This window comes from Empidonax traillii, unplaced genomic scaffold (genome assembly GCF_003031625.1).
Source record: "Empidonax traillii isolate 1590-97213 ecotype Southwest subspecies unplaced genomic scaffold, ASM303162v1 scaffold86:size2944007, whole genome shotgun sequence".
NCBI lineage: Eukaryota > Metazoa > Chordata > Aves > Passeriformes > Tyrannidae > Empidonax > Empidonax traillii.
Window position 1 is genome coordinate 739,481 of NW_020955279.1, and position 23,849 is coordinate 763,329.

The following is a 23,849-nucleotide window of genomic DNA, read 5'->3' on the forward strand; positions in this document are numbered from 1 at the left end:
CAGCACTGGGGAGTGCCTGACCTGTATTAACTACAGCAGTTCTGAGGTGCCCCAGGGTGGGTAACACAGAGCTGGTGTGCTGGGGGTGTGAGGATCCAGACTTTTACAATCCATTATAAAACTGGGAACGTGAACTCTCTGCATGACCAACACATCATCACCCTGTTGTGTCAATCCCCTGGTGCATCTCCTGTGGGAGTTGGGGGAAATTCTTGGGGTAGGACTGAATCCTGAGTGTGAGAGACTCTGCAGGGAGCACCTGCAGACACAGGGCCAAATCCGTGCCCAGGTTACACAGGTGTAAACCCACTGGCACCACTGGGGTCGGGTTGCACCTGCTCTGGGACAAATCTGGGGGACCAGACCAGTGCCCAGTGCCGATGGTGCTGGGGGCTGCCACACCGTGACACAGCTCCTGCCCCATCCCCAGGGCACTCTGGGCCTCTGCAGGGAATGGGGGGATGCGGGGAGATGGGAGATGGGAATGCGGGCAGGTGGGATGTGGGATGCGGGATGAGGGACGTGGCAGGCTGCCTGCTGCCACCACGAGGTGGCGAGCGAAGGAACCTCTTGGCAGGGCTGTCCGAGGGAAAGGGGCTCGGCTCTCGGGATAGCTCAGCCTGGTTTCCAATAGCAAGGGCTGAGAGGAGGAGGGGGAACAGGTATGGGGGCATCCACGGCCAGGCTGGGTAAGAATAAGGATGGCTGAAGTTAGCCAAGCGGGATTTGGGAGTGCATGGCAACGTGTCCTGTGGCTGTTCATACCCCTCGACTACCCTCCTCTTCTAACACGCTGAACGTCCAAGTGAAGGGCGACCTCCCTGTTCCCCTCTCCATCCCCATTACTGTCAGGGTATCCAACTGCTCCCCCATCTCCCCAGCAGCTGGGAGGAGTGGGGGCAGAGCCAGGCAGGTGAGGTCAATGGGAAATGAGGGGCACCTGGAGGGCGAATAAGGAGCAGGGCAAGGAGCTCTGGCTGATGCAGTTGTGGAGTGGGCTGTGAGGAGGCTTCTTCTCGGCTGCATGGAGGCAAGAGGTGGGTGTTTGGGGGCTGGCTTGGGATGGGGAGGCTTTGGGTGAGCCTGTTGTAGGGTGGTAGGAATGATGAGCAGCAGGGCTGAAGTCTTGCTCATCTGATTCTTTGCTGTGATTCCCTCCTGCCCTCTGGATGCTCTGCTCCTGTGCATGCACATGTGCATGGCTGTGGATCTTCTGCTGTGCTAGCCTGGGGGATTTGACCTGGTAGAAGGGTTTGGGCCATTCCCCAGCCAGCCAGGCCCCTGGGATGCAGGGTGGGAGTGGTTCCTATCTGCCTCCGTTTGCAAAAGGGCCAGCGAAACTACTTCCCCCTGGATATTTCTGCTGGAAAAGCTTCCTGTGGAAAACAGCTCACAGCTCCACTGGGAAAGATGTCCGCAGGAACAAAAAGGGCTTCTTGCTAAATGGTGTGCACACACTGAATTTGTACTTGAGCTGTAGAAATGCTTCCCCCGTGCTGCTGGTGGAGTGGCACTGACTGCTGTCACAGGGCCAGGAGAGTGTCTGGCTCAGTGACCTCCAGAGCCTGGTGCAGCCCTGAGTGGGCAGCAGAGTCCCCTTATCCTTCAGTACCACAGCAGTTACTTCACTGCTCTATAGAGACAAATGAGGGTGGTTGTAAGAGTAATTTTGTAAAAGGAATTAGTGCTCCAACACACACAGCATTCCTCCAATGGCATGCTGACCTGCAGACCTGTTTGTACAATTTGTGTCAGTCCAGAGTATCTTGATTTTTGATTTTTTTTTTCTTTTTAGGCCACAGAAACTTCTGGTTACTTTGTCCTTTTAAGATAGGAGGGAAGTACAGAGACGTGTTATTTTGCCCTGCTCTCTTTGTTTGTATAGCAAGAGATAAGCACCATATTATGTAAACAATCAGACAATATGTGCTGAACTGGATCCATTGGTGCTAGCTGAGACAGAGGCTTTATCTTGGGAGGGTGCCTGGGTGGGAGGAGATCCCTGGCTGGAATGAGTGCAGATTGTGGCAGCTTCACCTTGGAGGTGAAATTTGTTCAGGCTTGCATTAAACTCTTTGGCAGGCATCCAGATGTGAGACACCTCTCTGCTGGATCATTTGAGGTTACTGGGGTTAAACATTGATTCTAGAAGGGCTCCAATGCATGGGCAAGGCACTGCAGCTTAGTGGTCGTGTCAGCTGAGCCACAGAAACTGGCCTGTTGGCCCTCAGCTTGTTTGCTGGGGGGCTCAGCCTCCTGTGAGGGAGGTTTAGGCTAATGCAGTCTGTGCTAAAAGCGTGTTTGTGGCATGGGACTGCAGCTCAGCTTAGAGGGGACAGCTGAAGTCCCAGCAGCATGGTCCCTCCTAAACTCGTGCACACCAAGAATTTACCTGGGAACTTGCACTGTGTTGAACTTCCCTTCAGTGGCTGCCTCAAACGCTCTTTGAAACAAGATGTACTTTTAGAACAAGCCAACAAACCAGCCAGTTACAGAACCCCCAAATCCTGCCTTCTTTCACGCAGAGCTGAGATCAAGTGACCCAAGGCAGCCTGCCCTCTGTTCCTGCAGCTGTCTGTCCCAGCTGGGTGGGCACTCAGCCTCCTGTGAAGGGACTTTGTGCTGCTCCGTGTGGCACAGGGTCTGTGTCACACCCACCCGTGGCTGGGGTTAAAGGGGCACTGTGGGAGGGAGCAGCCTGGATCTCAAGGGCTGACTTCCTTGCCACTGGAGAGCTGACTTGGGCAGAGGATGTGTCATATGGGCAGTGCAGTCTGGGGTAACTGGGAGAAGGGAATCAGTCAGCAAGTGAGCTGGTGCCTTTACCTGGCTGTCTTGATCCCAGCCCTGCAGTGCTGGCCTGGAGCAGAGGGTGTTTTGGTGTCTGCTGGAAGCACATGTCTCTCTTTAGCCTTCCTGAAATCCTGCATGCTCTTGTGCACCACCAAACACACCCCTGGCAGGGTGTGCAGGCATTTGGGTCAGGTCTCCTTTAGGGCTGCTCTCTCTGAGGTCTGTACCACCCCTCTGCCCCAGGCAACATCCCTGGGAAGGATGTGGTAGGCTAGGAAGTATTTCCCAATGTGTCTTCAGTGCATAAACTAACACAAGCTTGCAGGCATTGCAGGTTTGGTTCTTTTCAAGAACAAAACCAGGCTTTCAGCTGGGCTGCCTGTCCCTGCTAACCACAGCCTGAGCCAGCTCTGCCTCTTCCCTTCTTCCCAGCCCCCTCCAAATCCAGACCACCATTAAAATCAACTGACTTTTCATATGAGTGAGAGGGAGCCCATGAGCCTGGTGTGCTGCTGTGCTGCTTTTCACCTCCAGCCTCCCCACAACTGCTCCACCAGCCCCCTCCTCACACAGCAAAGCCCCCCAGGCCAGCACAATCCTTTTGATTTCCACAAAACTGCCTCGCTAATTTGAAAAAAACCACCCTGAATACAAATCAAGTCGATGTGTCCATCAGTTTACTTAACAAATGGGGTGTGTGTTGCTCTCTGAGATGACAGTGTTTGCCCTGGTGGTTGCAGCGCTGGGTCTGTGCAGGTGAAATGTTCCTGGACCAAAGTCCAGCCTGGACAGCCGGCTGTGGGCAGGAATCCAGCACGGCGGACAACAAACACGTTACGCCAGCGGGTGAGCTGGAGCTGCATTCCTGAGTGTTTGTGCCTGCCCTGGGTGTCCCTGGGATGGAGGGGCCCGTGGGGGAGCTGCCCAGAGGCCCCTTCTCTTAATTAAAACAAATGCGTAGTTTGGCTTTATCGGGCTCGGTGTCAATTATCGCGCAGGGATAAATTCGCTTATTTTAGAGCTGCCTCTTTTCTGTACCTGCTGAGCATATTTTGTAGTCAGTTTTGTACTTGCCTTCTTTTGCACTGATTCCCACCCTGTTCGTGGAAGTGCTGGGTGAGAGGGACCTCAGGAGGGCTCTGGTCTGGTCTCTGAGCCGTTGCCAGGGCTGGTTTGGCTCAGCTGTGTCTTGGTCTGGAAATCTCCAAGGACAGAGCATCCTTGGCCTCTCAGGCAGCCTCACTGCACTGCACAAACACTCCAGGAGAACCTTTCCTGATGTTCACCATGAACATCCCCAGGTACAGCCCCTCAGCACATCCCTGGCTCTGCTCTTCCAGCCTTGCCAGCCCGCTCTGCCTGGGTTCCACCTCTGGAGTACTTGGAGTGAGGCAGCCTGGTAGGTCTGGGGATTGCTATTGAGACGTGCATTTTTCCAAAGAAATACATATTTTTTTGTAAAAACAAACAGTGCTGGCCCAGGTCAGTCCTGAGATCTGCTCAGTCTCTTCCTCCCAGTTAGGAGACTGCAGATGTCCCACGGCTCGGAAATGAAAACTGCCCCAAGAGGAAATGCCTTCCTGGTGCCCAGCTGGGGAAGTCTGAACCTTTCTGTCCTTTTTTAAAACGTTTATTTTTTAAAATGTGACATATCCACCATTCCAGCTGAAGCCAGAGTGGTGAATGCTGCTGGGAAATGGGGTTTGGATCTGAACGTTTCCTCTGTGAGCTCCAGAGGGGTGGTGGATCTTATCTCCCTTCAGTCTCCCTTGGCAACATCTATTTACATGGCTGCACAAGCTGCTGAAATAGTTACTTCGCCCTAGTCTTTTGTTTTGTTTCATTGGAAACCAATATTTTGGCCATGTCAAGGCTTGAATTCTTTTGTGGCATGTTTAATCCAGGTTTGATGGCTTGCTCTGGTCCCAGAGGTAGAAAACCGAGTAGAAATAAATACAGGGAAGGAACTGATGGGTTGTAAAAGAAACTGGGGTGGGAAAAAAACCCCTGAAGTATCACCAATTTGGCAGAAAGCCTATATATATATATATATATATATATATATATTTGTAATATGGTTCATGAGACTTCATGAATCTCTGTTTAAAGAGGAGGGAGATGATTTCAAAGCCTATGGTGACATGGCCAGATCATTAAGGAAGTTCTCACTGGCTGAAGGATTTGGGGTTTCTATGCACAGCTGACAGAGATTAGTCGATCCTATAGGCTGGGGATGTTCCTGTTTCTGAATTTTTCCTCCTGGCTGATGGCAGCAGACTGGGACAGTTTCAATGGGCGTTGTCTCCTTCAACCTGCAGTGGTGGGGACCTCACTGGTGGTGCTGGTCTGTGGGCTGGCTCCTGGTGCCCACACTTCTCTCACATCCATATTTTGTATGCTAACTACACCCTCACCCTTACACAGAACCAGCCTAGAGGGAAGCTGCTTCCCTAGGGGAGTGGTCTTGGATTGTGTCGATGGATTTACCTCCTGCTGGGTCTCCCACCTGTCCCTGCACCTCCAAACCCTGTTCTTTGAGTACCTCTTTTTCTTCCCAGATGCTATCTCTTGCCTGTTTTGACTGTCTTGCCTATTCTGACTTCTCTGGACAAGGAGCTTTTGAAGGAGAAGGGAGGTTTTGGTCCTATTTGTGCTTGGAGATGCTGCTGTTTCAACCAACCAAAGCAGAATTTCTGCTGTAGCTGAGCAGCCTTTGCCTAAATATGGGAGCCTGGAGAAGAATTTCACTTACTGCCTTATCAGCCTTATCTGCTTCTCCCCTGAAGCCAAAGCAGTGACGAGTGTTTTCTTCTCATTTATCTGTGTACCTGCCTTAGCAATTGGCCAGAAGAGATGGGGGATACTGTAGATCTCTAAACAAATCACTTTCTTCTGATGTGCATAAGTTACCAAGTTATATAAGGGATTGATTTTACCAGACTGCTTATCAGCCTGGATGGAGCACTGCTGCTCCCATTGGAATGTTCACACACAGATCTAAGCAGGATCTCTTGGAAAGCTTTTATCTGGGTTTGATTTCTAAAGAAGATAGGCATTATCTGCACAAAATAAACATTTTTTGCCCTGTAACCCCTGGTGACGTTGCAGATGGGCCTCCCAAACTAAAGGCAGACAAAGGGCCAGTTTGCATTTGCCTCCCAGGTTGGGCTGTGCAGGCAGCAGTGGCTGGATCTGTGAGCAGACAGGTCCTGTTGGGCTGCTCAAACCTGCCTTCGAAGGTGCCTCATTCCTTGTTGCTGCTCTGCCGTCTCCCCTGAGTTCTCCACGTGCTCCCAGCCCTCATCCCACCCAGCAAATGGTTATCTTCTTTGCCTTCCCTCCTCATCCCACCTGGCAAGTGGTTATCTTCCTTTCCTTCCCCCAGGCCCCACGATGCAGCCCCAGGATATATCACAGCACAGGAAAGTTCCTCCCTTTCCTCATATTCCTCTTCCCGCTGGTGCTAAGGGTCTGGGGAGTGAGTGTAACCCTCACCCCAGGGGGACCCACATCACACCTGCACGGTCACTGTCCTGTGTCTGGCAGCACATCATTGGCAGTGACACGGGATAACTTGGCCTAAATAATAGATTACAAGAGCTGATCTCACTGTGCAGATCATTTTGCTGGCTTTGTAAAGTTAATCAGTTTACATGTTGCCATTAGGTCAGGAAGGCTCCATTTACCTTAAATAATTAATCAAGATCAATTAAACACAGGGCAATTGTGAAGAAGAGCAAAAAGGCAGAATGACCCTAATTTTTTCCCATTCTTTATCATGTTTAGACAACCCAGAGAACTGCACATATTGCAGAGGTTGGGCAGTGGAAGAGTAACTTACATTTATGTTTGTGATGACAGCTCTATCCTGAAGGTTTGACCTAATTACTATGTCTTGTCTGACTTCTGTCTGGGAGTTATTGTTGCTGTCACAGTGCAAACACAGCTAATGAAAACAGCCAGTGGTTCCATTAAAATATCAGTGTGGTGAGCAGGCTCTGCTGGGCAAGTGCAAATGAATGTTTCTGTATTTCTGTTTGTTTTTTTTTTTTTTTTTTTTTTTTTTTTTTTTTTTTTTTTTTTTTTTGCTGACTGTCTTATCAAATGTACCATCCAAACAAATACTTGTTAGAACTCCTGGGGGATAATTTCTAAAGAATAAACATCTTGAAAATAATTCTACAATGTATTTGCTAATCATTAAAATGCCAGTAGAAACAACAGAAGACTGGGTTCCTGGCAAAGTTGGATGAAGGAGCAGCGTGGCAGGCCAGAAAGCAATGTACAACATCCCCCATAACAGGAAACTGAAATGCCTCTTATGTAGAATTTTACAGATGTTGAGAGCTTTGGCCATTTAAGCTGATCTTGGAGCTGCTTGGAGGTCACTTACAGTAGTTTACACAGATGTTTCTTGGGCTCTTTCTTGCATAAATAAGCTGGTAGGACATAGCAGCAGGCAATACAAAATTTAGCAGAAAGGGGCACAGTATGTCCCAGCGGCACAGCTTCAGATAAGCCCTTTGGGGGTGAGTCTAGAGGGACAATGCAGGATGTTCCTGGAAGGAGCCTGTTTCCTTCCCTTGCACTGAGTTACAAAACATGTTTTTCCATTCTGAGAATCATCAGCACAAAAGGACCCTAAAGAGTTTTCAGAGGACTTTCCTTGGCTTACTTGTTAGGAAGCTCTTTGCATTGAACAGGTAAATACCTGCTGCTGCCTGGCTGGGCTCCTCCCAGAGCTGGGACAGGATCAGGTGAGGTGGCTGTTTCCAGACCTGTTACCTGGTATAAGAATTACTTTAGTATGTTAATCTCTCTGTCCCTAACTTCCAGGAAGATTAGCAAGTCCCTGAGCTACGGCAACCTGATGATCTTAAAGGTCTTTTCTGACCTAAATGATTCTATGACAGGCTTTGAGAGTAACACAGACCTGCAAGACAATGTAAAATGGAGTCTTTTCCACAATGGGAGACTCTTATCCCAAAGAAGAGAAAGCAAATAGTTTCTTGCTCAGAGGGAAGAGCAGGCTAGACATGAATTACTGCTCTGCAACCATCTCTTCTACTGTACCCTTCATTCTCATGCAGTCTGTCTGCTGGTGGTCTGTTGTGACAGCTTTGCTCTTTGTCCCCAGAAATGGCACTTGTATCATCTATAGATGTATCCATATAACTTATAAAAAGAATTCTGCAGTGATAGCTCACTCTTCTCTTTTGCTTCTGATGGGGAAATTGCAGAGGGTGTTTTTGGCTGTAATTCCTAGAGATCAACATGTTAATGAAGTAGCCAATGAACTTTGGGTTGGATGTTGCAATGTCCTCGAGCTGCAGTACTTATCTGGATTACTTTTCAGAGGACCCATGTCCTGTCTGCTCCACAGGGAGGTTCATAGAGCAGTCCATAAATCCTCAGCAATGCACACTGTGGATTTTGTTCTAATTTATAACCTACCCCAAGTCACACTACACTGCTAACTAGTGGTAGACCTGGTGCCTGCTGTGCTGACATAACCTGTGTGTGATGTGTGCTGAGTATTTCTCCAGGCAAATGTGGTTCCCCTTCAGTTTAAATCCCCCATCATTGACCTACTTTGTACAGAGGGGTTGCACTCCTGCTCTTAGGTGCTTTGGAGGTTGAGTGATAAGGGAGTACTTAGCACTACAAGCAGAAGTCTGGGAGAGGAGAACTGGCAGCAGTGGGAGCCCTGGGTGCCAGCAAAGAGTTAACTTGCACCACTGGTTGCATGACAGCCCTCAGCTGTCTGTGCCTTCCCCTCCAGCGCTTTTCTCCATTATTTCATCAAAGCAACAGGCATGGTTTTAATTTTCCATGACTTGCTTATGAAATATTATCCTTGCTGTAATAAAGAAATGATTTGGTTTGTAATGGATACATAAGAAATCAATTTCCTATTTTTAAATTAGGTGGGATTAACAATGAAGCAAACAATAAGCAGAGCAACAGGGGGAGAAGAAGGATGGGAGAAAGACCTGGCAGCCCCCTGACAGGGCTGACTGCACTTGGACATGTTACACTGCATTTGTTAATGGCTTCACCAAGGCAGTCACAGCTGTAGTGTTTCTTCCAATGTATATTCATTTTATGCTTTAAAAGCATGATGTTGGGAAGATTGACTTTCCTGCTGCCTAGCAGTGACATTTAGGGTGCAACATGGTTTCTGTACAAATTCATAGTTTAAAAACACCAGCACCATTATAAATGTCCTGGGAGCTGATGCCCTCCTTGGCTTTCCTGCTGTGTCTGCAGCAGGGACAGCATCCAGCAAACACATTCACCTGGACCAGGAGGCTGGGAGCTGCTCTCCAGCAACTGGAACAGAAGCTTCCACCTTCTACTGTCTAAGGGTGTAGCTATATGTGAGAGCTGCTTGTTTGGAGATACAGCAGCAGTTTGACACAGCCTGCAGGGAGTTTTCTAGCTGTCACTGCTAGCAACCATCTGGTCCCCCTCCTTTACCTTCCTCCTACAGCACTGAGCAGTGCTGCTTGGGGACCTCCAGGCCAGACAGTTGTCAGCAATCCCACAGGCCTGCACAAGACTAATCAGTACAGTCACCTTCCTGGCAGCTCTATGCACTGTGTCGCTGAAAAGAGAGCACTTTCCAGTCCTTGCTGCAGTAAATAGTCCCAGTGCCTGGTAATCCCGTGCTGGTGTGCCATGTGCCCATCTGGTGAGGTCCACTGGAGGGACAGAGATTAGCCTTCAGCCTCTGGAGATGCCCTATGCTTGGGTGTTGGTTTTTTCCCCCTGGTTTCCCTGGGAGATTCTCCTCATGAGTGGCACAAAGTGCCTGTGTCGGGGGCCCCGTGTGCTGCCGAGGCGCTGAATCTGCTCCAGGACACAATTCCTTGAAGCCGCAGGCGTCTCAGAAGGCAGGTTGCCCTTTAGACCTTGGACTGCAGACGGCTGATCCAGGTTCCCCTGCCAAGCCACACTGAGCAGTGCCAGCGTGTTTTTGTGCCGTTAACAGATGTGCTGATGCTCGGCTTCCCTCCGCACGCACACGGCGCGCGCTCTGCCGCGGGGAGCTTGGGGATCACGCTGTCCCTGGAGCTGCCTCCCTTGGAAGTTTTGGAGGTGGGGGGTGGTGTGATTGTGGTACTGGGGGGTACCGAGCCTGTCCAACTCTGTCCCGCTCAGCAAATCAGTCTGGACTTGCTAAAGCTGCTCTTCTGGTGCCAGCGACTCCTCCTGGCCCAGCTCCACGCTTGTGCTAAGTGGCTTTGGAGCTGCCCCAGGGGTCTGTCACGGGTTGGAATTAGAGTTGCATTTGGCTGGCTGGTCTGTCTTCCCTTCCTGGATGCTATTGCTTTTTTTAGCTTATCTCTGTTCTGCATGGGTTTGTGAGTTCCTGCTGAAGTCTCTAACAAGATTTGTATGGTGGCTTCTTTTTCCTCCAAGCAATCATAATTTGGCCAGAAATAAATGTCTGCAAAAATCTTTTTAAAGTCTCTCCTTCATGTAGGTTTCAGCAGCCTTCTTGAGAGACAAGCCATAAAAACTGATGGGACTTTTGGAAATGGTTGGTGGGACTTCTAGGACTGGGCAGAAGTCCAAACAATTTCTTGTAATCTTTTCCACATAGATCTGTTATTGCTGGGGCAGGTAGCAGATGCATTATCACTACTAATCTCCTTCAAGGGTGGAAGGGTGCTGGAGTGTAGATAACTATGATGAAACAGAGCCAGATTTCTGTCTTTATTCCATAAAGACCAAGAAAACTCCACGGAATCTGAGGCCTGCTTCTACTTACTAGTGTCAGAAGGCCATTGTTTTTGTGTTCTAAGACCACCAGTCCACCTGCAGCTCTCAAACAGCCTCCGCCTCCCTTTCCCAACCACTCTCCTAGTTAAATTTATAGTTGGGTGGGTTTGTTTTTTGTTTTTTGGGTTTTTTTTTTTCCTACTAGCTACCTCTGAAGTTTCAAATAGCTGTTGGTAGTGTCCCTTTGAAAGGCAAAACCGGACCAAAAGTACAAAAACAAACCCCATCAAAAACCCCACAGATTCTTCTTGTCACCACCAAAGCCAGCGGGAGCTCTGCCATCCAGCTCCACTGTCACAGCCATGTGGCTCTCCATGGAGCTGCTATTTAGCATCAAGGCAATCCAGTGACTGAGGGGGAGCAAAAGTTCAGGCACTCTTGCCTTAGCCTGGGCATACTCGTGTGAGCTACAGGAACAAGTGAGTCACATTGCTCAGTGAAGGTCAGTGCAATGCACTGTCACCTCCAGAAGCTTCGCTTGGATCTTGCCACCTTTCTGGTTTCTGCCAGCAGGAGTGACTCCTGGGGGAGTTGTACCACTCAGTGGTGCCAGATCATGCAAACTCACCCCATTTCTGCAGTGTTACTGGACACTAGTGGTGATGTTCACCCTGTGGGTGGGAACTTTATCTCCATGCCCCCTGCAAGCCAGGCTCTGTTGCCTTCCCAGCCTGCTGAACTGGCAGCATCCTGTAGCTTTAGGTTTCACTCTCTTTCCAGCCTCAGTTAAATTTAAAGCCACTATTCATAGCTGCTCTCAGGATCTGGAGCTCCAGAACACCATGGGAAGTTTCTCATCTGTTCAGGAAGACAAATATAGTGATGGTTTCCGGTGGGTAAGGGGAGGGTTTGTTGTGCTCTTCACATTCATAGCTGAGATGGCATTTGTACGCACACGCTGTCGCTGTGCCAGCCTCCTCCACGGTGACAGCCCCTTCCTAGGATTTCACTGATGAGTTGGGAAGGAGGAAGAGTTCAGATTAGTTTAAAGCCCTCAAATCTATACAAAGCAGGGGTAAGATCTATTTACTGTAAGCCCAGAAGATATTTTCCGTGGAGGATGAGCTTAGTTTGTTCTGGAGAACAGCTGTTTATCAGGATCAAATTTCTGGGAAGGACCATTCCTTGGCCATCTCAACCTGGGAAATAATGTTGTGATGCTTTACAAGAAAAAGAACAAAAACTAGTTGCTTGGTTCAAAAAAAAAAAAAATGAAACGCAGCAGTTTACAAAGAGATTTTTTAGCTGAATAAAAGGCCTCAAGGCTGCGTAAAAAACAGCACAAAAACTTTGATATGTTCCTTTGGGAGGATTAAAACAGATGTTTTTTCTCCTTTCCAATGGCTAGTATCTGACATTTCCAAAGAAGATACAAAGAACATTTCTGGGATGTGTATTAGGAATAGTTCTGCTAGAAGCTTATGAGGCTTGAAGGAAAGCTGAAGGCAAATAATTTCAGAACCTACATCTGGTCAAGCTTAGACTGGAGAAAAGCCATGGCAAGTCCAATGGCACCGGTGTGAGGAGAAGCAATAGAATTCCAAGGTGACCAATGTCACTGAGGGCAATGAGGGCAGCATAAAGCCCTTCATGCTGGGTAGGGACAGCTCAGAGGTCTTTGCATGGCCTCTTACAGAAAAAGCACCATAACAATATTTGTGTTTGCAAGAATCAGACAGAGTCTGAATTCTGCATAGTAATATGTGTGGATTTCTGCAATTTGCTCACAAAATCCTTCTCTGGTAAAGTTGTATCCCTGGTGGCTGCAGAACACAGTAAAGGCACACAATAGCAATTTGGTTTTTTCCTTTCTTGTTTTTCCCGCCTTGCTGTTTTGCATATGGACTCACAGATGGGGCAGGATGTGGTTTGGAATCTCGGTGAGTGGGGTCTGCCAACACCCATTTGACCAACTTGCCCTTCTGTAGCGCTGAGGTTAAACCACTGCCAGAAATGTCCTCTGTGATCACCACTAATGGTTACTAATTTGGAATTTGGAGCACTTTGCTTTGCCATCCACAGGCGGCATTTCCATAGTCTTCCAGCCAGGTACATCTCTAGTTATGACAATTGTCTTTCAGTTAGGGAGCTGACTGACTATACTGCTGCAAGTATGGAATAAATCATGTTACTATGGTAGCCAAGGTTTTTGGAAAACAGCATTTCCCAGAGCACAAATGCCATTTCTCTGAATTTTACTTCTTTTCCTGAAAATAGCCCTATCATGACAGAACTGTGAGAGGTTTCAGGTTGGGTCTCACTTTACTCCAATGAGAATTCTGCAGCAAACTCGATGTTGCTTTCCAGTTTTATTTATTTATTTGGCTTAACCTTCATCATGTTGACAGAATACAGGTGTGTGGATATCTTATATACTCAAGCTAATTACTGCTGAGACTGACATCTGAGAAAGGGATTTGAAGGAACAAGACAAAACACAGTCAAAACTTGACCTTGAAACATGAGAAATTAGTCCAGAGGTTGGCATCGGGCTTGGAGGCTTCTCAACCTGTGCAAGGATAGGACCAAGGTCTAGGTCTGAGCTCTGTGGATTTATCTGTGCTGATAGGAGTACTTGGTACTGAGCCCAGATTTTTTGCCCAAGGGAATGAGCTAAATCTAAGGGAGCTGAGCACAGCCTTCCTTGCATGTGGTGCATCCATCACAACGTTGTCTTGCTCAGTGAATCATGGCACAAACAAGGTACCAGAGATTGTATCCTCAATAGCATTAATGGTTAAACCGTGATTTTAATTTTGTCTCTCTCTGTTTCAGCCACTGATACATCCACAAGTGTTTTAACAAAGTATTTTGTTTCTCACTTCCCAGAATACCAAGTGCATTTCATAACACAGCTGTTGCAAATGTTATGGCTCCGTGCACTTCATGTGTTAGTCTTGCCTGTGCTTCCCTTCCCTGAATCACATTTAATAGGCCAAGTTTTATATTTCTCTACTAATTTGTTGAAATTTATTGCATTTGTTGCCTTCCCCTCTTTCTTTTGAAAATGAGGGGAACTTCCAAATTTCAATTTAAAAGCATTTTGTTTTTATGGAGCATAGTATTTGTTGGAGGGAGAGAAGTTGAGATCATAATCTGGCATGGTTGACTAAGTTTCTAAATTTTAAACCACCGCCTTCTCTCTTTTTAAACATTTTCTCTGCCAATACTAAACATTTTGATCATTCAAAATGTAAATTGTACTCCCCATAGATGCTGATGGGTTGAGGATATATTTACATACAAAGGAGCTGTTGAATGACTCACGCAAAAAGTCATTTTCTTGTTCTCATTTTTAACAGTACAGCAGGTTCCCCCCCCCCCATTTTCTGGTTTCCGGAATGATTTGTGTCCCCGTCAGCCTCTGAACAACGTTTGAAAAGGTGCATGTGGTTAAAATGTGCAGAGTGGGAGAACCACAAATGGTTTAAATATTTTTGCCAGAAGAGCTCGTGATAGGCACTGTCCATGAGTTGTGTGACCTTACATGGAAAGAACACCCAGAGGAAAACCCAGGGGCAGGGGTGGTCAAGGAAAGGCAAGTTCCCCAGTCTCTTGGGGCAAGGAGGAGAAAGCAATGGTTTAGTAAGAACATGAAATCCAGTGTTTTGGGCTGGATCTGATGTTCTCAAGACAGCTGGCACCTTATAAAATCCTGCTGGATGTGTGCTGTAAGATCACATTGATGGTTCCTTTCTCCTTGTGGAGCAGCACTTTATGGGACAAGTGTCACTCGGTTTTCCCGTGTCCATATGCCTGCTGGGCTTGGGCCTCTGGCACAGATTCCCCTGGCAGGAAGTACAAGTCGTTTCTTTGGAACAGTTGTCAGAGCCTGGCTGTGCTGGAGAAGGCAGAACAGCACCCTGGAGCTGCTCAGAGAGCTCTGGAAAGCCCCGAGCTTCTGTACATCCCCTGGGCAGCATTTCAAACTGTGCTTGGAACACGTTTGCACTGCTCAGGGATCCTTTCCTGGGGCCCATAGGAAACTCTGAGACTGTAACTGGCCATAACTCTCTGGTATTAGCATGGCAATTTTCTTAGATCTTGTTCTTCTTTGGACTTACCCAAATATCAGTCCAATACTGTCATATGAGTTGGGAATGGCCCAAGTTTTTCATCAACTGTTTACAGAATTACTTCATTAACAACTTCATCTTATACACTTGATAGTAGTCCTTGAATCTGAGGAGTGCATATTCCAGACTCCCTTGGCTCACTCCTTCTGACTTATTTGCTGTCTTCCATCTTAATTTTCTTTAATTTGGCACCCACTCAACAGTACACATACTATAGATGACCCTAAAGGAGACCTGCATCCATAGAGATGTGGTTTTTGAACAGCAACTGATGATCATCTCTGCAGAGGCTGCTCCAATCTCCTGCACTTTTGTCACAGTTTTCTATTGTCTGCTCTTTGTGTGTCCCACCTCTTGACTTGCACTGAATTATTCATTTTAGAATTGATAATATTTGTGTTCGGTCTTAAACATGGAGTCAGGAGGTAGTCAGAGCCTTTTCAGACTATGTGACCTCTCCTAGCAAACCTTGAAGGGCATCTGTTGACCAGCCTTGGGAGTGTTTGCTTTGCAAGGAAGTGGGGTCTGTAAAAAGGCTTGTAAGTGGTTTTCTTTTTGCTAAGCAAATATTTGCCTCATGTTTTGGGAGATCAAGCATTCAAAGTGAAAAAGCAGGATACCTGCCAGGGATGTGGGAAGCACATAAATTACACCTTTAATTGGGAGAACATGGGATGGTTTTAGTGTCTTGGATCTACAAGGCAGCCAGCACAGGCTCCTACCCTGATTTTCATTGAGCTCTAAGGCTTTAGGCATCTCAACAAATCCAGAAAACTCTTCCCAAACTGTCTTTACTTCAACAGCTGCACTAGTTACTCTTGCAAAAGCCAAGGTGCTGTGGAACAGAGACAAATCCTATGACTTTAACGAATGAGCAAGGTCCTGTTATGGGGCTTTCCTAGAGGGTAGTTTATTTTATAAATGCCTGAAGTAACTAACAATGCCCAGTTATGGAGAGTACGTCACCAGCTGGATGACTGCTCACAGCTGGTATCATAATTTCTGGATCATTCCTTTGGCTTAAATTCAAGTTGCAAAGACAGCATGTGGCTTTAACTAGCTGGCTTAGGAGTCGCAGATCAGCTCTAGTCAACGTCTAACTTCCACATGTGAATGTCTCCCCATGCTGTGGTATTGACAGGAGGTTCAATTTATATGCATGTAGTTTATGAAGAGCAAGAATACTGGAAATGAGATCATATTTTGTATAAACATTTATTTTATAGTTTAAGAACAAGCCATTCAAAACATCTGGAAATCACAGGAACATGAGTAATATATAATAGCAATATCTTAAATATGCATTAGTAATATAAAGTCGTCTTTCACTCTGATAGAAGTTACAACTTCATTTTTCTAAAAAATATTTAAGCCATGAAATATGTTTAGGCAATACATATATACAGCATCTAATTTTCTCTTTCTTTTCTGTAAAGTCTGAGACTCCTGAGGTTTCTGTGATGGAAACAATGTGCTACAACTGGAAGGCTGCATGGGTTTGGATTGTGTATGCAGAACTAGGCAAATAATTTACACACATCATGGCTCTATGTGCATGCAAGTGACAGATCAGGGGTTTGAAGACCCTGTGCACGTCCATTCCCACAGCTGCTCACCTATTCACAACAACCGATGCAGTTATAAATCATTAGGTCTGGAGTTACTTCTAGAATGTCTGTACCTATATTCTAACTAAGCTATGACCTACTTTCATTATAACCCCCTGCCCATCAGTGTGCTGTTATGCTTCGTGGTGATTTGGTAAAATGTGTTTGCCCTGTCTTACTATGTGTGAATTGATAAATAATTGTAGTTTTGATCAGCTCACAGCTGTTTTATCCTCATCTCTAAGGCAAGCAATTCCCTTTCTATTTCATAGGGAAGGTCAGCATTAACTTGCACTTCAAAGTATTGTTTGATTTCTTCTACCTCCTTTTCCCAGAACTCTTTTGAGATCTCAAACAGTTCGGTCAAGTTGATATCTTTCAAACCCTTCAAGTTCAAAGCACTGTCAGTAGGGATGTAACCTATGGCAGCTGGTTTGGCAGAGGCTTTCCCTTCAATTCTGTTGAACATCCACTCCAGCACACGGGAATTCTCCCCGAAGCCAGGCCACAGGAATTTCCCTTGGCTGTCTTTCCGGAACCAGTTGACATGAAAGATCCGTGGCAGTTTTGCAGCTGGACGCTGTGCCATGCTCAGCCAGTGGGCCAAGTACTTGCCAAAGTTGTAGCCAAAGAAAGGCCTCATGGCAAATGGATCGTGCATAATGATTTTGCCTGTTCAAAACACAAATGGAGAACATAAGGGAATAAATAGCACATTCCTTCTAAAGCACAGAGTCAGATCACCCCAGGGTTTAATACCCACAGTCCCTTCACCACCCTCCTGCACTGAACCAGAGAGCTTTAAGAAACAATACAGGCATTATCCTTGATGTACAGAACAGGGTACAAATTAAATTAATTTTTGTAATCAGTGGAAATTAAATTTCTCCAATCTCAGGTCAAGCAGCTTAAATGAAGATCCTCAAGAGCTGGCTTTCATCATTCGTGTATTTATGTAGAGCTCTAGCAGAAGAGAAAACTTAAGTTTATTTATCCCAGACTGTAACAAGAACTCTCTATCAAGGCTTCTGGCAACCCTGTGCCTGTGTCCTGTTCTGTGTGCTTGCCACCTAAGGGATTATTTTGCTTAATTTGACTTTTACAGAGAATTTGTCTTTTAATTCCAGCACAAATATTTTCTATTGTGAAAATGCACAGGTTGCAAAATTAGCTGCCAAGACTGAAATGTGAAAGAGCAAGGGGGGAGGACAGAGCAGGCACTCCAGAGGGCACTGCTTTTAATACAGGTAGGCAGATTAAATTTTGATTTACCTTTGTGCTCAGCAGCTGCTGTTGCTTCAGATCTCATAGCTGCTCCTACAAATACTCCATGCTTCCAGTTAAAGGCCTCATATACAAGAGGCACACCTGTAAAGAGCAAAATCACTTCAGTAATTAGAGGTCCAGAAACATTTTTATAACAGGTTTTGCTACCTGAGATACTGCTGAATGCATGTTACTGGATAATGTATTCTATCTTTTCCTGGTTTTTTAATCAATTCATTTCCTGCTCTCCTACGGAAAAGAAGTTTATATCAGTGTTTTCAAAACTGCCTGCTGATTACTGAACACATCCATGTTTAGTTGCTCAGTGTGAGATATCTGGGACATCAGAACCTCCAGCAGATTTTAGTGGAAACAGAATCTGGTCCTGTGGTCATGATATGAGACTCAGACCTAGCATTACTTCTATTTCTTTTACGTCAGGTGACCTTTAACAGAACAATTTATTTTACTTCCTTTTCTGTAAACCATCTAAAACTGGTTCATTTCTCTAACCATTTCCTATCTGAACTAGTTAAACCACAAGCAAACTGGAACCAGTATAGCAATATGTGTCTTACCCAGCTTGGTGGGTCCTGATCTCTCTCCAGCCCTTTATTATTATTATTACCTGCTTTGTGTTAACAACAAACAACTCAGGCATTGAAATATCAGTGGCTGAAAGCACGTGTGCCAAAGGCTAACAGAGAGGAGTTGGAAAAAGCTGTGTCCATGTCCAACATAGGACAGGTTGGGTCTCAACCCTTCTGTGGTCAGCACTTCAGCTTTGAAATGTGGCTGCTGCATCTCTTACCGACAGGTCTGCGGCCTCCAAATATGATCCCTTCGATGGGCACACCTTCAGGTGACTCCCACGCAGGGTCCATGATGGGGCACTGCTTGGCTGGAGAGCAGAACCTCGAGTTGGGATGAGCACAAGGTTCCCCTGCACAGAACACAATAAATAAAAAGGTCATAATGGCAGAATTAACTTGAATTCAGCAGAGGAAGCCAAGAGAGACCGTGGTGATGTCCAGGTTACCATTATCTGGGGTCCAATCCTTGTTCTTCCATGAAGTCACTGTTACTCCAGGTGGCAATGGCTCATCAATGCCTTCCCAGTAGACACCTCCATCACTGGTTTCTGCTACGTTGGTAAAGATGGTGTTCTTGAATATGGTTTTGATAGCATTGGGGTTTGTTTTGACTGAGGTTCCAGGGGCGACACCAAAAAAGCCATTTTCTGGATTGATTGCCCTTAAGTTGCCTGGAAGTTAAATGACAAAATACTGATTTAAATCATACTGACTTAATCTTACCCAGAGTTTTGTAGCATGTCCTACTGCACCTAAAAGCAACCTGTACTGGGCTGTAAAACATTCCAAATTAATTTCCATACCTTGCTCATCAAATTTCATCCAGGCAATATCATCACCCACACACTCGATTTTCCACCCTGGCAGGCTTGGGTTCATCATGGCCAAGTTAGTTTTTCCACATGCACTAGGGAATGCTGCAGCAAAATACTTCTTTTTACCTTCTGGATTAGTAATTCCCAGGATCTATTGAAAAATTAATGCAACTGTTAAACACAGTCTTTTTTCTTGCACTTTTCATTTTGAAAGTTGTCTCCCAGCAAGTGGTAATGATAAAATATTTAATTACACAAATTTGTTCCTGCAGAAGAAGCACTACATAATATAGTTGATAAATAACTCAAACTACTCTTTTTAAATCAAAGTCTCTTCTCTTTTTGCCGTTAGAATATCTGTAAGGAGTTCTTATACTTTTTAAAAAATGTTAGGAATGTATATACTTCAAACATTTATCTTTATTTTTCTGATTAAAGACACACAAATAGCTGTGTTTCTCTGCTGAGACAGATGAAAAATAGGCAATATTCTTTTGGCTGCACAAGTGGAATGAAGTGTGCCCTCTGTGCACAGACATTTCTGCTCTTCTCAGAGTCCACAGATATTTTTTCTGAGACTGTTCTCTTATAGATTTTGAAATTCTTTTTTTCAGTAGTATTTTATGCTAGAGAATGGTTTAAATGACAGCAGAAAGTAAAAGCAGGAAGGGTACATGGCAGAACTAATTTAGAAAATCTGATACTTGCAGGTTTTTGAGCGCCATAGACTTCTTCACAATATGAAAGACAATTTTGAAAACTTGCATAAATCTTTTGCTATTAGACTTGTGGATGTCCAGTGATGATGTTTAGGCTCTGCTCAAGTACATGGGTCTACACACAAGTAGCCACTGGCAGAAGTTCCAAATCTTTCTTGGTTTATGATAATACAGGTACTATTTTAAAATGTCTAGCATTTGGCCTTGCAAGCAGTTTTCTATTCCTCATAAGCCTGGCATGTGATAGACTTGTATCTAACATTACAGGACTATACAGATGAGACTTATTTCACAGCGAGATGTGATGTATTTGTGTGGAGCTAATTTAGGGTTTAAGTGCTGTTCAAACTTTCATGATTTAGTGGCTCTTACCAGCATGTGCTCAGCGAGCCAGCCCTCCTCTTTGGCGAGTCTGCTGGCGATCCGGAGAGCAAAGCATTTCTTCCCCAGCAAGGAGTTTCCTCCGTAGCCGCTGCCAAACGAAATGATCTCCCTGCGATCCGGGAGATGAGCAATCAGCGTTAGCTCCGGGTTGCACGGCCAGTTGTTGATTAATGGTTCTGCAGAACAGAATGTTGTACTCATGAATGCAGCAATTTCCATGCCTGATCACGCTGTTGTTTCATCAGCGTCGGGCCTCTGACAGCAACCCCTAACAGATGCTTCAAAGGAAATCCCCGGTAAATGCTGGTGATAATAATCTTCCCTCCATGAAACTCTCAGTGAGCTTTGATTCCTTTAATTGAGTTTTGAACCCAGTGTTGCTGCACAAACCAGCCTGATCTTGTTCGATGGTGAGGGTCTCCCATGTGCTGAGGACATGCAGTCAGCTCTAAAACACACCTTGGGAATTTCCAGGTGTGACAGTTTTTAACAGCTCTTACCTTTTAGTGGTAGAGGACATCCAACCGAGTGAAGGCATTTCACAAACTCCCCGTTGCCCAGGGCTTTCAAAGCATCTGTTCCCATCCGGGTCATGATCCTCATGCTGGCCACTACGTATGGTGAATCTGTCAGCTCGATCCCAATCTTGGACAAAGGAGACCCAATGGGCCCCATGCTGAAGGGGATGACATACATGGTACGTCCTGGAAAACAAGGAGTAGCAAGATGTGGCAAAGAGCAAAACAAGGAACTCTTGTGATAATCTTTATTAACATGCAGGTTGTCTCTCACTTCTTTGAAAGATGTTTGTCTTGTCAGTACTTCTGATGATGTTTAAAGAGCTGTAGCTTTCTGTTTGTCTAATTGTGTAGCAAGACTTTTTATCTGAAATGCTGAAAGCAGCACTTTAGGAAGATTGTCTGGCTAGGAGTAGAGGTGGGTGGAGGCCAAGTTCTCTGCTGGTGTAAATTGCTGAACCTGAAATTGTTGCTGGGGATAGGGGGTCCCTCATTCTCTTCACACTTCCTATCTGCTGCTTAATTGCTGTGTGACTCTCTGAATAAAGTCAGCCAAATTTTCATACCTGACTTTGCCCCTCTTTAGGAAGCAAAGAATACTGGAAAGAGACAGAGGACTATCCTCGCCCTGACATTTGGGTCTATGATAAAGATCTGCATGAAACCAACAAGTGATTATGGGGGGTATAAACATAAATATTCAGCTAAAATCATTCTTTAAAGATTACAGTAACTAGTAATAGTTATAAGTGTCTTGGCAATCCTAGAAATTTAGTGTTATTCATCTTTTTCTCGCCCACCTTTCATGCAGCCTGGGAACCTGGTGTTGAAGGCTTTCTCAAAATCTTCCTCAGACATCCAGCGACCCAGCTGGCTGGTGCCAGTTTTAGGAATCGGAGTGGTATCTCTCTGTTCCTGAGTGATGATGACAGTTTTGCTCTCAACTCTTGCCACATCTCTTGGATCAGTGAGAGCCAACCAGCTGCAATTCACCAAACCCCAGGAAATTAGACTTAAATTGTTGATGGAACATTTTTTACCCTTCCACCGGACCAGTTTAGCACAAAGGGCTACAATGCTTTGTAAAGCAATACCGAAAGTAACAGAGTCAGTGTGACAGCCAATCTCAAAAATCAGTCAGATACATCCTCTCATACATATTGTTTTAAGACTTTCAAGTAGGAATAACAAGTTATATGGCCTAGGAAATTCTGGTTACATGTTAATCCTCCTTTGCCTCTCATCTCAGCCTTACTCTCTGTTACGAACTTTCAGGGAAAAGTTAATCTCATTTAATTCTCATTCTCATCAGTGTGAAGTTATTTTGTACGGGGACCACAAAATGATGCCTCAACCTAAGTGGATGCCAAGCAAAGTACTTTAAGTGTTGGTGTAAGTGCTAGTGGGATCAGAACCCTGCTTAGCGGGTTGGCGTAGTCCTTCAAGTTAGGAGGCATCACAAAGGAAATACTGAGTATAAGCATGATCATTAAAAGTGAAGGAGTTCATTAAAAGGGATTCTTTTCCCTCTCTAAAGAATATTTGCCATCTATTTACAATAGAGAGGATTGTCTTACGTTTTCACCTCTGTGCATCGAAATTTTCCACGAGCATAAAAATGTTCTAGTTGGGCTGTCATAACCATCATCACTATAGCTAAGCATATAATTAACAATGAATAATTTATCTGGTGAATCTTGCCCTTTTCTCTCCCAAATAGTCTGCAAACAGATTGCCAAATTCCTGCACTTAGTTATTAAAAAGTCTTTGCAGATTTCTTCCATGAAGATCTCTTGATCGGCACGTAATTCCTGAGTACGTACTTGTTGTTAATATTCTCCTTTCATGTTCAGTTAGTTGGGAGAAATGATGAAATATTTGAAAAAAGTATTTGCTGAATACATTAGAGTCAAAGCTCATCGGCATGATATGAATAATGCCTGTACTGAATAATATTTGAACACCCACAGACCTATTTGAATGCTGCAAAAAAGTATGTGATGAATAAACTAATTGACTAAAATAGTAGAATTCTTCAAAAGAAGATTTGCTAAATAATATTTAGCCATTGCTAATGATAAGTTATGTAATTCTCATGACATTATTTCAGTTCCCTGATGTAATTAATCAATAGAGACAATGTACAGTTGGTAGTCCAATTGAAAAATACACTCTATGTTAATTTTTGGAGGAAAAAATTTGCTTTTCCTGATTATTTCACCTGTGTAAGCTACAGTGCCAAAATGTTCATGGAAGGTAAATACTGAAGAGTTATAAGGAGTTTTTAAAGTAAACAGGACAGGAAATGCATTTTACAACTCTGAGATGATGTTTGACTTAGTGTAGGCTACTCACCAGTTCTCATACTTCCTCAGCTTCTTGACCATCCCTTGTTCTACCATGATGTCCAGAATTTTTTTGTTTTCCTCCTCCGAGCCATCACAGATGTGGATGTTCTCAGGCTGGCACAGCTTGGCATTAGTTTCGATGAAATCCCTCGCTTCTGGAGGCAGGCTCTCCAAATCCCCGTGGACAACCTTGGGCATGACATTCATCTCGGCTTTCAACTGTGGGGGCATTATTGAAGCTGTAGTGGATCTTGTTGACGGCTTTGAAATACTGATCACAATCTAAAATCAAATATATTGGGTGTGTTAGCACACGCTCTAACCAGTGTCACAAAGCCCTCATAACAAGGTTTAACACAAAGGTCGAATTTGTAATGGTCTTGATCGTGCTTTAAAATCAAGATGGGGAATCTGACTAATTGGTAATGTCAAGGTGGAAAAAATAGAGGCCATTCTACTTACTGTCTATGCAGGGTGGAGTTGGATGTCAGAGAGGGTTTTGCTGTCCCTTTCAGTTGAGCGGTGCCTCCCTTGCCTTGGAGCGCTCTTGCAATCGCTGCTTTCCAAGGACGCATCCTCCTGCCTTAAATATTCTGTGTGGCAGTGTCCATCCCACTAGTTGAGGTGAGGGGGGCTTGCCCTTTACATCACCACTGGATGTGTCTTGGGACCGTGCCACTGACATTGTCATCATGCAGAGTTGTCAACAAAGCAGCCCTGACGAGGTAATCATTTAACAGACTTGATTAATGAATGCTGGAAGCGGAGGTTCTTCGCCCCCGGGTTTGCTGTTTTGAAGCAGTTACAAAATTTAGCAGTTTAACCAAACTTTGATCCAGTTTGGCTTTCAAATCAAAAACGTCATAACTTCTCGGCGTGTGGGAAAGGTCGGGTACAAAGAGTTTCTGGAACCAGGAACACAAAGGTCACGCACGGAGGCAA

At 45.3% G+C, this 23,849-nt stretch overlaps 1 protein-coding gene across 2 annotated transcripts; it reads right to left on the reverse strand.

The window, feature by feature from the left end:
- Positions 1-15,856: 15,856 nt before the first annotated feature.
- PCK1 (phosphoenolpyruvate carboxykinase 1) lies at positions 15,857-23,511 on the reverse strand. Of its 2 annotated transcripts, none has more exons than XM_027881251.1 (10): positions 23,370-23,511; positions 22,915-23,126; positions 21,360-21,541; positions 20,542-20,745; positions 20,030-20,217; positions 18,927-19,089; positions 18,570-18,794; positions 18,342-18,473; positions 17,537-17,632; positions 15,857-16,936 (listed from the first exon to the last, which is right to left on the reverse strand). In XM_027881251.1, the coding sequence occupies exons 2-10, from the start codon at positions 23,112-23,114 to the stop codon at positions 16,482-16,484; spliced, it is 1,845 nt and encodes a 614-aa protein (XP_027737052.1). In that variant the 5' UTR covers positions 23,115-23,126; positions 23,370-23,511; the 3' UTR covers positions 15,857-16,481. The 2 variants fall into 2 exon arrangements, with proteins under 2 accessions (XP_027737052.1, XP_027737051.1); XM_027881250.1 differs by having other exon boundaries at positions 22,915-23,189; positions 23,370-23,510.
- Positions 23,512-23,849: the final 338 nt, after the last annotated feature.